Source organism: Henckelia pumila, chromosome 4 (genome assembly GCF_033568475.1).
Source record: "Henckelia pumila isolate YLH828 chromosome 4, ASM3356847v2, whole genome shotgun sequence".
Taxonomy (NCBI): domain Eukaryota; kingdom Viridiplantae; phylum Streptophyta; class Magnoliopsida; order Lamiales; family Gesneriaceae; genus Henckelia; species Henckelia pumila.
Genome location: NC_133123.1, coordinates 5,408,979 through 5,422,329, shown reverse-complemented (window position 1 = coordinate 5,422,329; position 13,351 = coordinate 5,408,979). Strand labels below are relative to the sequence as shown.

At 33.1% G+C, this 13,351-nt stretch overlaps 3 protein-coding genes across 3 annotated transcripts; 1 reads left to right on the top strand and 2 right to left on the bottom strand.

Moving 5' to 3' along the window:
• Positions 1-1,331: 1,331 nt before the first annotated feature.
• LOC140861518 (solanesyl diphosphate synthase 1, chloroplastic-like) lies at positions 1,332-5,456 on the bottom strand. The gene is made up of 6 exons (XM_073264540.1): positions 4,532-5,456; positions 4,297-4,421; positions 2,906-3,033; positions 2,719-2,822; positions 2,414-2,541; positions 1,332-2,208 (listed from the first exon to the last, which is right to left on the bottom strand). Exons 1-6 carry the CDS (start codon positions 4,764-4,766, stop codon positions 1,660-1,662), a joined length of 1,269 nt encoding a protein of 422 aa, XP_073120641.1. The 5' UTR covers positions 4,767-5,456; the 3' UTR covers positions 1,332-1,659.
• A 1,784-nt stretch (positions 5,457-7,240) lies between these two features.
• LOC140894406 (major pollen allergen Ole e 10-like) lies at positions 7,241-8,155 on the bottom strand. The gene is made up of 4 exons (XM_073302915.1): positions 8,104-8,155; positions 7,967-8,001; positions 7,612-7,843; positions 7,241-7,463 (listed from the first exon to the last, which is right to left on the bottom strand). The coding sequence occupies exons 1-4, from the start codon at positions 8,150-8,152 to the stop codon at positions 7,429-7,431; spliced, it is 351 nt and encodes a 116-aa protein (XP_073159016.1). The 5' UTR covers positions 8,153-8,155; the 3' UTR covers positions 7,241-7,428.
• A 2,625-nt stretch (positions 8,156-10,780) lies between these two features.
• On the top strand, positions 10,781-13,271 carry LOC140863837 (fatty-acid-binding protein 3, chloroplastic). The gene is made up of 5 exons (XM_073267563.1): positions 10,781-11,167; positions 12,079-12,180; positions 12,301-12,456; positions 12,543-12,757; positions 13,088-13,271. The coding sequence occupies exons 1-5, from the start codon at positions 10,933-10,935 to the stop codon at positions 13,244-13,246; spliced, it is 867 nt and encodes a 288-aa protein (XP_073123664.1). The 5' UTR covers positions 10,781-10,932; the 3' UTR covers positions 13,247-13,271.
• The last annotated feature ends 80 nt before the right edge of the window (positions 13,272-13,351 follow it).

Sequence of the window (13,351 nt, the reverse complement as noted above, 5' to 3'; positions counted from 1 at the left end):
AATGCTGCTAATGCATAATACATTCAAATTTATCTTATGTGTAGTTTTTTTCCACCCTATGAATGCATTTTTTTGTTTGACTTGGATAATGAAATATAATATATTGAATAATAATTTAATATATAAAATAATCGATATATATCCCGACAAAAATACAGTATAAAAAATAAAAATTTTCAAATATAAGCCTTGTGTTAAAGTATAAAAAATTTATCCAAGAACATTTAATTTATATAATTATTTATTTAATTAATGATATATATCTATTTCATAAGTATATGATACTCTTGTTTTAAATCTAAATTATTAATATGTGGTAAATCTCTTTTTTTTTTTTTTTTGGAAATCAAATACATATATACAATATGCAACAATTAATCCAAACTTTTTTTTAATATTTTTATTTGTTCAAATCTTGTAATATTTTGTTCAAAAAACTCTCATGATCAGTTTTGGTAGGACTGATGACATTATATTAAATGAACATTTTCTTTTTATTCGAGATTATAAGTCATAGTAATAAATGACTTTGTTTTCTATTGTCATCGCTAATAACATTGTATCTAGCTGCTAGCAAGGGCGGATAGGCGGGGTGGCAGGCCTAGGCTGTAGAATAATTTTGTCGATTCTCCCTACCAACATCTTCTTGGACTAGCCTATCACATAGGGCTTATCTAGTGTGGTTTACTTGGCTAACGTATTTTGCATGCTATTACGTTAGTCCGAGGGTTTACCCAATTCACACCAAAAATAGCGGCTGCGGATTCCCACATTACAAAACAAACAAAAAACTAATTGTCACCTAATCTCATTGCCACTTGTTTTTCAACAATTAGTTTAATCCACAATGTCTTGGTGAAATTCAATTTTTTTTTTTCTATTTAACTTCTTCAATAATAATCCAACTTGGTTATTTCAAATTTGACGTGCATATCAAATACATGATGTATATGTCATTCAAAACAATTATGATTGTGCGATACTAATTAATGTATAATTTATAAGAATAATATGTTAAATATATTGTTCCCAATAAAATCAGACCAGAAAAAAGGTGAAGAAAATATCTTTTTTTATAAATCTTTTCAAAGATTTATGTAACTTGGATATAAAAACATTTTATCTAGCATAACGATTAGTTTAAGTTTAATGTGATTTTCTCACTTTTCCGTCGTGCAATTTTTTTACGATTCTATGAGGATTAACATTAATTAATTTCATTAGCGACATCATTAATTATCTTGCCACAGTAATTGATTTGTAATAAACCACTTCATGACCACCGTTATTAAAGATAGAATACATAAAAAAAATTTTAAAAATATTCTCAGGTTTTTATGATGCCACAGTAAAGAACTGCAAGTATGAGAGAATTATATTACATGATATTATTGGTTCTTCATGACATTCAATAATGAGTGCACAACAAGAATTTGAGTCTCATTGTCTCGTATATGCCATTGTCCAAAAATGGCAAAAGTAAAGTGTGGTATCAGCTACATAAATTGCTCAAGATTACCTGTAAAATATGCTGTTTCTTTTTATGCCACTTCAGTCAAAAAAACCATCTGCAATGGCAAAGACTTTGGCCCCAACGCCTTTTCCATGAAGAGATTGATTTAACTCGATCGAGAATCAAACCATGTCAGCATATACCCATCATGTTATCCTTTCCAAGTTAAACTTTGCCATTTGCTCAAGCGCCAACTTGAAGGAACTAGAGGGTAGGCATTGAAGATTTCGGACAGCTTCAACGGCCTTCTTTCTCGCCAAATCTCGTGCCCTTTCAATCCCACCACACTTCTTAACAATATCAATGGCCTCTTCAAGAGAACCAGTCTCAGAAAATTCGGATTCGATTATATCCCTCAGTTCTGTTTCTTTCTCCAATGCAAAGATCACGGGTGCTGTCAAATTTCCCTTGGCTAAATCACTTCCAGCAGGTTTACCTAGTTGCTCTGCTGACTGAGTAAAGTCTAATATATCATCCACAACTTGGAACGACAGGCCCAAATTTTTCCCATACTGATACATCTGCTCAACTATATCAGCATCGACTCCACTGAATATGGCGGCTCCTTTAGTGCTAGCAGCAATCAATGAGGCTGTTTTGTAGTAACTCTTGATTAGATATTCGTCAAGTTCAACTTCACAGTCGAATAAACCAGATGCCTGCTTTATTTCACCGCTAGCAAAATCTTTAATGACCTGCAATACAATTCATCAAGTGAATATGTATATAAACTTTTCTCACTTCCTAAAAAATTATAAACTTAGGGCCCTCTGGCCTCCAGTTTGGGTCTCTCTGCCTTGTTATCATAGATAATCAGACTATTTTTTTCTCTCTATTTGCCTAAAAAATTTGGACTTCAAGAGACAAAAGTTCATAAAGGTAGACTAATATTCAGCACACCTGGCTGATAAGCTTTATGACTTCAAGATTTTCAAGGTTGGCCAAGTACCATGACGATTGTGCAAACATGAAATCTCCAGCCAACACAGCTATTCTTGTACCGTAAATTTGGTGGACGGTTTTTTTCCCTGCAAATGAATCAGCAAATGGGAAGCTTTCAAAGAACTTGTAATAATTCAGTAAGAGTAGTGTATTACAGAATGTAAAATGAAAAATATCTGCCAAAGCAATGCATAGATGATCAATGATTTAACGAAGAGATGTGCAACAAATTTTTCTCAAGGAGTTGCACTCAGCAAGCTAACCTCTCCTCAGGTCACTTTCGTCTAATACATCGTCGTGTATCAAACTTGCTGTGTGGATCATTTCAATAATTTCTGCCAATCTTCTATGTTCCTTGGTGAGATCCCTGAGTTATTGACGGTAATCTATAAGCGTGACGGCTTTAGTTTTTCCATAAATTGGTTAAATTGGATGCCAAGTTGCACTTACTTCAAACCAGCAATCTCAGCAGTTGCCCTTGACACAAGGAAAGTTAAAGCCGGTCTCATCCTTTTGCCACCAGCTCCAAATATTTGCTCAGCAGCAGACATCAGAACCGGATTTTCTGCACCAACAATCTAAAAGTGACTCTTGTCAGAAGAAAAAACCACTGATAATAAGAATAGATTGCTAAGACAAGTTAAACCACAGTGATCTGAAAACAGATTGATGTATAAGAAAATACAATAAGGAGAAAAACGCTCATCAAATACATAGCAACGGCAAGTTGATTCATAAAGGCAAACCCCAACCTATACATATAATAAAGACAAACAAGAGGGGGATCAAAAATTCACTCTGAGATACATTTCTAAGTAAAGGAAAACATTAAAGTGAAAGTTACAATCCAAAAAGAATGATACGAGAATTCTACGAACAAATTCCTCAAGTCACAAATATCCACATTCCAAAATTCATACGTATGTAGATCAAGCATAGACCAGTAAAATCCATCTTTTAACAGTAATGCCAAGGTTAACCAGCTCAAGAAGAACATTTACAAACTAGCATCTGCAGGAAGTGCGATCAAACTTCTCCGACAACATTTTATGTTGTAAAATTTACTCTGGGATGTTTTAGATACCTAATGATTATAGTCTATACCTCTCAAGGGGATATCCAGTAGCAAGTAATATAACATCGGTATTGTCCAATAAAAGAAATAAGCTAAGCACTATCACCATCAGCTGGTTCTGATACATTTTATGCCAATTTAAGCATGCTAGCAAGATTGAGCAATTTTATCTGGTAGTTTTAAAAATTACCAAGTGAGAAGAGGCTTTTGGTTCTCAACATATCATTCATCTCAAGCTGCAACAAAATGAAGGGTGATGCTGTCCGAATATTGCCTATTCAATTGGCCCACATTTGAGATAATTGTTTTGGTGTCCAACCAAAAATTTCAACCCAGACCAAGCTAGTCTTACTTGTGTTTGAATTGAATAATTTCGATTTAAACTGAGGATGTGTAATTTGGGTTTCAAGTGACACCAATTTGGTAGGATTTGAAATTCATTGTGTTGACTAAAACAAATATGAAGTGTTGTGGGACAGATTTGAAATACAACAAATCAAATATATCCGAACATATACAAAGGATTTGATACGTTTATTTAGTTTTTCGTGATTACTGTGAGCCCCAAACTACACATGAAGAGCATACCTTTCACCTATAACGCAGGGCAATTATCACTTCCAGACCCAGTCAATCAGTTTTTTCTTTCAACTCCTCAGAATGTGAAATAACACAAAGACTGAGTACTTCAACCATTATTCATCTCTTAAGCAACAATACAAACTACAAACTGAACTTTCCAAAGCATGACAATCATTAAACGTACAGATTGAAGATTTTTGTTCAGCGTCTGTAAGTCATCGGCCACCACTTCAAACAAATCAGATACTGAAGAAAGCTTTGTTAATTCTGTAGTAAAATCCAGTACTGGAGGAGGGCCAGCAGCGATCCCTGCAATGGTACAAACATAATCACAACCTTCAAGTTATTTGAACATTAAAATGCCAACACAAACTCATCCATCAACACAACACAAGCAGCAAATAATTTTTTTTTATCACCCTTGAGAAAAGCTTCCGGAGTCTTAGTTGAAGACACACGACATGGACCGATTTCACGTCTGTAGCAAAACGATTTCCGAGCTTTGCATCCTCCATCAGCATTCCGTAGCACTCCCTTGGAGCAATTTCTTACAGAAAAACGATCAAAAGAGGCATTGGAAGAACACCCGCACGCCACAAAATCCAACCTTGTTCTCCCAAACTCAAGATTATGGCAAGTCATTGACAACATCATCAAACTAATATGATTAAACTGAAAAGGCACCGAATTCCCTCTAAAATCAACAACCCTATTCAGAAACCTTCCAAGTCCCTCGTTTCATAAACACCATGAAAAAGAAACACTTCAAAATTGATAAAAATCGAATCTTTACATAAAAATGAATTCACCAACGCAAACTGTCAATTGGGTATTCTTATATAACCTTCCTCTCTTCTTGCACAGAAGAGAAACGGAAGTTTAATCACCCCCAAGCCGATGTTTTTCAATCTTTATTGTGCACAAGTATCGAAATATAAGTGGAGCAAGAAATACCTCACATATATGAAGTACAAATATTTTGCAGCACACAAAGGACACCAATTTCTCTCCTTAATTTTATAAAAATACTTAAATACCTACACTGAATGAACAGAAGTGGTGGGAGCGGGACAGTGATGTTTAAAGACACTTTGATCAATCCCAAATGGGTAAAGAAAATCGAGAGGCAATGAATGAAGCTACGATGCACCAGAGATGCGAGACCTTATCCCGCAACCAAGAATAGCCTTGTGTCCGCTAGTGCGTCAAGAGAAGGCTTCGCTGAGTTTGGTGGCTCGTATTCAACGGTGTGTGCACATGAGAACCAGGAAAATTTATTTATGACCGATTTCAGCACAAAGAAATCTTGGATTGGCTTGCGACGTGTGCGATAGATATTGGATCGTTTTGAGTTTCCCATGATTGAAGATTTGGAGTTAATGATGTGTGCATCTAACTTCTAAGTACGCGGTTACATATTTTACTTTTTTTTTTTTATTAATATATTGATAGTAATTTTGTAATTTTAAAGATAATCTCTGATTTTGTGTAATCACGGGTGTAATCTTTTGTAATCGTGGGTGTCCGTCCATTCAATATTTCTTCTAAAAAGTTATATTTTTTTCATCTCAATTATATCGGTTTCATTTTTTTTATTTGTCTCAAATAGACTTAACTATATTTAATAATATGTTTTTATTAATATAATCATATTAACTACATCATTAAAATTGTGAAATTATTTTTTGAACATATTAAATAAAAATAAAATAAGAAGTTGGTATATAATTTATTTTTTTAATGATTTTTCTTATATGTAAAAAACAAAAATAAAGACTATATAATTGAGATTAATGAAGTATATTTAATGCGGCAGCCAAATCTTTATTTTGAAGTTGACGCTAACGAGAACAAAATCGTAATAAAACCGAAAATTTAGTTCGACTTTTTAATTTGCTGGAAAAAAATATTTTCTTACAAGGTTCTTGTGATAAAAAAATGTGATGATTAGACTTTTTTAAAAAAAATTCAAAATATTTAGCGATTGTATGAAAACTTCTTCGAATAGGCGAATATATATAATGATTTTAAAAAATTTAAAGTTTCACACTTTTAAATTTTTTTAATTTAATTTGTAATTTAATAAATATTATGAGATTTTTGTGTTCCAACATAAATGATTCTTTATTTCAAAATTGATTCAACGGTGCTGGCTCACACCAAATCCAACACTCTTTGCAGTACATTTCAAAATTCATTTCGATTCTTTTCACTCTGAAATTTAGGCCAATGTTTACAGCATAGCCCAAAAAATTATCTTAGCTCAATGAAATATGAATGCTTCTATTTCTTTTATTGGTTCAAATACACTAATTAATTAATTGTATCTCTGATATTTAATTATCACAGATTTATTATGCAATCCAGTTCTATATATTACTCGATCGTAAAATCAAACTCAAACCCTCTTCTGAAAAGGTGCTATTTATTTATTTATATAGAATTTTAAAAATGACACGAAATTTTATTTTATTTTTTTAAAGAAAAAAATCGATCGATGTCGATGATTAAGAAATTGTCCCGGTACCCGGATTTGGCGATGGATGGGATGGGTCGTTTATTTAACAAAATTTTCTTGTTCTTGCTATTGAATTTCCTTCTTCATTTTTGTTTTGTTTTTGTACTTGAACCAATTAAATAATTTTTAATTTTTTTAAAAATAATTAATCCGACCATTATGCATCCTCCATTTTTATTTCCATTCCACATTATTATTATTATTATATTATTATTATTATTATTATTATTATTATTATTATTATTGAAAGGATATGCTTACTTATTTTTATTTTTCTCTTGAAGAATATGCTTACTAATTTTGAATTAAGCTTAAAAAAGCCTTTCTTATTTTTAAAATTTAATTTATTTAAATATAAATTTCTTTAAAATTTTATATTTTATTTTTCGTTGGCTGCTCGATTTAACATAGCAATATCAAGTGATCACATCCGATCCGTACGTAGCTCGTTTCACAGATTTCCACTTGACAAAGATATGTGAATTGATGCATCCAATCAGTTGAATACATAAAAGAAAATAACTTGAAATTTCATATTATATTACATGTTGCCTTAACATATGTATACATATAAAAAAAAAAAAAAAAGGATCAGAACTTAAATTTTTCTGCGGCACCAATTTATATATAGTAATCACAATATAAGTATACGTACGTTTGTTGTAATGATATAACCATCTTTACACACTAGATGTAGTACTAATTACTAATTGTAATATCAATCTGTAAATGATAATTAATTTTCTGGCATATAAATTGTAGCTCCTAGCCAGCTAGACCTATATATATATATATATATTACCCAGTGTAATTGTAGCTGCAGCTTCCATAGCCTGCAATGCATGCAACCAAACAAGATTATATATTTTGGTTTAATTATTACTTCACCATATATATAAATTTTGTGAATTAAGTTGGTGCCAATTTTTGTATTAAAAACAGCGGGGCGGGGCGGGGGGGGGGGGGGGCGGGGCGACTTACTCGGATCGGTGACGACTCGAAGTCCAGTGCCTCCAAATTCACAGGTCCATTCTCCCCTGCCCCTGGACTGGTAATACTGATTCATGACTACAGAAGCGTGGTTGATGAGATTATTGGGTAAGTGGCAAATGCCGCCGGGCTGAATCGCGCCGCAATCCAGATAGTTGCATGCATAAGCGATGTTCTCCTGCAGAGGGGCCTCCTCGCTGGAAGGTTTCGCCACGCACCACATCTGCAAGCAACAATATATATTCAACAACATATATATATTGTATATGTTATGCGTTACATTTATAATTTTAATGAATTTGAGATGAAATAATAGTATTTTTTTAGTAATAATTAAGAAGTACACCTTCTGTCCTGTGGCCGATCTCATGTGGAAGAACGCTGCATGAGAATTATAGATGTAATTAAGTGGCAGCTTGAAATCATGTTGATGTAAAAAGCTCTGAAATATTGTTTGAGAATATATAAAACGTGCGTACGTACCCGAGACTGAAAATAGCAGGAAGAAAAGAGAGACGAATGCTTTAGCCATTGCTGCGATCGATATATGCGATATGTGGGAATCGAGAGTACTTTGTACGAGGATTATAAAGAAGGGGATGCCAACTGCTACATTCCTTAAACAACGAGACATGGCACTTAATTAAGGATATATGGCGAGGATAGCAAGAATGTTGCCTGGAAAGGAAATATATGCAATAATTCTTGTATAAACTGCAATAATTGGCTTGGATCGGAGGCGTTTCTTGAATATTAATTTCATACAACAAGAAAGAAATCTTAGACATTAACTTCAAATTCCAGGTTTACACTCAACTACCTTGAAAAGAAGACTAAACAAAAACGTACGCATGTTTCATTGTTTCCACCGAAGGCATTTCATGAGGTGAACCCGTAGGAGTCTTCATTTAAGTTGATATATGTAGTAATTATATATGAACAAGTAACACGGTACGTAATTATGTTTATATGATAATTATTATTATTATTTTTAAAACAAATTATAAAGTTATTTAATATTGTCATTAAATCAAAAGTACTGTTTTTCTTGCATCATTTCTAAAAATACGTTCTTCATTTGATATTAAATTAGTGATGAAAAAAATTAATATTGTCACAGTAGCAAAATAAATTTATTTATAATATTTTTCATAATATTAATTTAAATTGTCTCTGATCTATAGATTACACGCACGCAGCTCCTTGTTCAAATTACATTTTAGTTTGGCTGACTTCGAATATGTCTATATACTGATAACACATAGACATATCATAGATAGTAACACTCTTGTGAGACGGTCTTACAAATGAGACGGGTCAATTCTATCCATATTTATAATAATAAGTAATACTTTTGACATAAAATATAATATTTTTTAATGGATAACCCATATAAGAGGCCCGTCTCAAGAAAATGACCCTTGAGACCGTCTCATATGAGTTTTTGCCATGATATATATTGCATCACTTGACATTTAAGTAGGGTATACTTAATATTTTTTTTTTAAAAAAATAGGGATGACCAGGATCGGGTTAACTCGAATTTGATCGACCTGAACAGTTAATATTTTGCACGAATCATATTTATCTCAACCCGCTAAATCATAAACACATACCCGAAAACCTTTATGATTCTTTTTTCTTCCTAGATAATTATAATACCTAAAAGTCAAATTTATTTTTGAAGAGAATGGAGATTTGTACGTAGTTGTAGGTTTCGGAATGGAGAGCTCTTGTCGGAGCCAGTATTTCTGGTCTGCCCGGGCTAAAACTTTGAACTCCCAAATTCTTTAATATTTTCAATTGAGCTATCCGCGACTCAGCTCTACCAATTTAATTTTTTCTAGAATTTAAGAAGATAATTAATTTGATCAAACTGAACGGTTAACGTTTTGAACGACTCATATTTATCTCAATCCGATAAATCATAAACGCATACTTTTTTTTTTTTTGAGAGCATAAACGCATACCAGAAAACCTTATAATTCTTTTTTTCTTCCCAGATAATTTTGCCTAAAAGTCATTTTTTTTTTTTTGAGGAACCTAAAAGTCAAATTTATTTTTGAACAGAATGGAGATTTTTGGTTGTAGGTTTCGGAATGGAGAGCTCTACCAATTTAGTTTTTTCTATAATTTAAGCAGATTAAAATTTTGGAGATTAATATCTCTATAATATATTAAATATTAGCCTAACATTCCACAAAAATTTGATATTAAACATTAATAAAGCCTCTTATTAATTTTTATAATTATGATATTACTTATATTTTAATATAAAACAAATTAATTAAAAAACTATACAAACACGCAATACGTATAATAATTTATATATAGTAATAAGCATGACTTTGGCCTTGTGCAAATTGAATTTTACAAAATACCCTCTTAAATTTTTTTAAAAAAGTACTTTTAATTCAACAATTATTTATTTTAGTAAAGATATTAAAATTACTACATTTTTTCTTAATACTTATCTATACACTATACTGTCGAATATATTTTTAGAAAATTTAGCATCCATTTTCCAAAAAGTACTAAATACTTCTTCATCGTCATCTATTTTTAATTTATAAATAAATATATATATATATATATTATATATATATGGGACTATTAATACTAATGTTGAATTTTGATCTCACGCACCCTAGGATGCATGGGGTTTCACGTGCACCCGTGCCCAAAACAACTTCGATTGCCTTGAAATTTTTATGGTAGAATCATCTCGAAAATGTGAATCCAACAATATATCATATGATACAAATTTCAATATCGGTAGTCGAAAATGGGAAGATGACCGAAAATTAGGTGAAATATGCAATTTTCGGTCATCTTCCTATTTCCGAACACTGAGCTTAAAATTTTTATCATATGATATATCGATGTATTCACATTTTCGAGGCGATTTTACCGTGAAAATTTCAAGACAATCGGAGTTGTTTTGGGCACGGATGCACTTGAGAACCCCACGCATCCTAGGGTGCGTGAGATCAAAACTATAATAATGTTAATAACATATATTGAAAAACACTATTTGTACATGAAAAGTTACACATTGGATTACACGTTACATTTGAAATTACAAAATTATCGCTCATTTTATTTGAAAAAAACTTACAAAATTAGATTAAGGATAGTGTAAAGACACCAACGTAACTTTGTTCAAATTATTAGCATTAGAGTTTAACCTACGAGGGAATTATACATATTAGCACACCTAATCCTAAAGTTTAGTATACATGCATCCTATATTTTCCTTAATGCAGCTGGGATCAGTAATCCAGCTTCTTCAGACAATCACATTTTCAGAAAATGGCTTCAATTGCGGCAATGCCCACCCCGCTTTGCCTTTCATCGCCCACAAAAATCAACTCCCTTGATGTGAAACCCAGAATCTGTTATCTTGAAATTACTCCAAACAAGCCATTATCTTTCTTGAACAGGGGCGCAGCCTTTTCCCAATTATCCACATTTACGGCTTTCCCTATCAAGGGGAATTCCAGACTACACACTCGCGTCTCACCAAATGCTGCTGCTTCTTCTTCTGGTAAGTAATTGGACTATTGTGTTTGTTCAGGAAATTCCCGTGGAGCTGTTAGTGTCATGTCCTAATTAAACGCAAGAAAAAGGTATTCTTTTTGATGACTTGTTTGGAGTGCGTGCTTTGCTTTCTCAAAGTTCTGGGAGTTCCCTTTTTCGGTTTTTCCTCCAAGAATCTCATTTGGTTGGAAGTGTGAGAGGTTTACGTTTGATGGGACTGTTGCTCCAATGACAAAAAAGAAAATTATCTGTATTTTTTCTAAGTTACTAATATGGTTCCCCTCGCGGATTAAACTCGGTCCTCGACTCATGTCATAATTATTTTATACGATGAAGAGTTGCGAGCAATATTAGTCATGCTTAAATGTAAAATGTGATAATAATAGATATGTTGATCTCAAGTGGTAACTCAGTATTAAAATATACTACTGAAGTAGAGTAAACTGCTCCGGAGTTGTGAAACACTTCCGTGTCGGTCTAGCAATCTTGATTTGATGTTCAAATCTGCTTTAGAGGAGATGCTAAATGGATGGATATTGATTATATTGAACATGGCTTTGTGTAAAATTTGTAAGTTGTAACATTAAAGATCTTAATATTGATAATGCACGCGGCTGATCAACATGAAAGCTTTCTCTTCCAGTGAAAATCCTCTATAGCCTACAGCAGTTCATATTTGCACCAGAGTGAACCAAGGAATGCAGCTTATTCTGCTAAATACCTCTTGCCGATTTAATAATTTGAGATATGCTAGGATAAAATTATGAGTTATTTTGTAACAAACGATTATTTGTGCAATTATACTCATAAACATAGATCATACATACTGAAACTTGTTTGTAAAAACAAGTCTATCTTTTCTTTGTCATGTTCAGTATTCTTGTCAAGTATCTAATGGCATTGATGTCTTGACTTCAGCTGTGGATCCAGAATACATAGAAGAACCTGGAACCAATGTGAAATTTCAATCGTCACTTAGCCTTCCTGGTTGTTCCTCTTCATTGTCCTTTCTAGGAGCTGGTTAGTTGCTTCATCTGTTTCAAAACGTTATACATTGTTGCAGAAGCTTCTCGAGATAAATAATCTTAGTTCTCATGCTTTGACGGGCTATAAAATCTTTGCCCTGTGTTTTATTTCTAGGATATAGGGAGAAAGTCTTTGCAATAATAGGAGTTAAAGTCTATGCCGTGGGACTATACGCAAATCCAACAATCTTTAGTAAGTTAAGTGACTGGAAAGGGCGTTCATCTAAAGAGTTGCAGCAGGATTCATTGTTCTTTGATGCTATTTTCCAGGGTAATTATCTTCAGAATTAGCATTTTCAGTTAAGAGAGAGGGGGGAGGGTTACCGAAATTGACTGTCGTCGTTTTATAAAGTGCAGCTTCTGTAGAGAAATCACTTCATATTATTCTGGTTAGAGATGTAGATGGTAAAACATTTTGGGATGCCCTAGATGAGGCTGTCTCTCCCAGGATCAAATCACCAAGTCCAGTGGATGCATCTGCACTATCGTTATTCCGTAGCATTTTTCAAGGAAGGCCCTTAAAGAAAGGAACTTCCATATTTTTGACCTGGTTGGACCCAACCAAAATACTTGTGAGTTGGAAATCTTTTCTGCGCAATAAATTTCAACTATTTTTGCTCTGAAAATGGGCACTTCCTTTTCTTCAAGTGGTGTTGGATGGCAGCAATTGCCTCCATTCCCATTGTCACCTGCGGCTGCCTATGTGATATAGCAATCAAAACGTGACACCTACTTCGCGTTATGTCGTTACAACTAGTTATAAATTTTGATATAGGTGCTTGGTTCTTTGAGGTGACTGTGAAAATGATATATTTATTTCCATCAAACCGTTACCCTTCTACTTTACCAGTAAACCTCCCATTCTAACATATCTAAATTATTGTGTTATTGTGATTTCGTAGGTTTGTGTGTCATCCGAGGGTATGCCTTCTTCAGTTGACGCTACAATTGAATCGTCAAATGTTGCATCTGCTCTCTTTGACGTATTTCTTGGAAGCTATCCAGTTTCCCCGTCATTGAAAGATTCAGCTTCTAATGGATTAGCTGCAGCTCTAAAGTAAATGAATACTCTTTGAGTTCAAATTTCAGTTTTTTGTTCCCATGCTAGTTTGGTTCGACGAACTGAAGCATTTCTCATCGATCAAGTTTTGATGTATCTATTTATG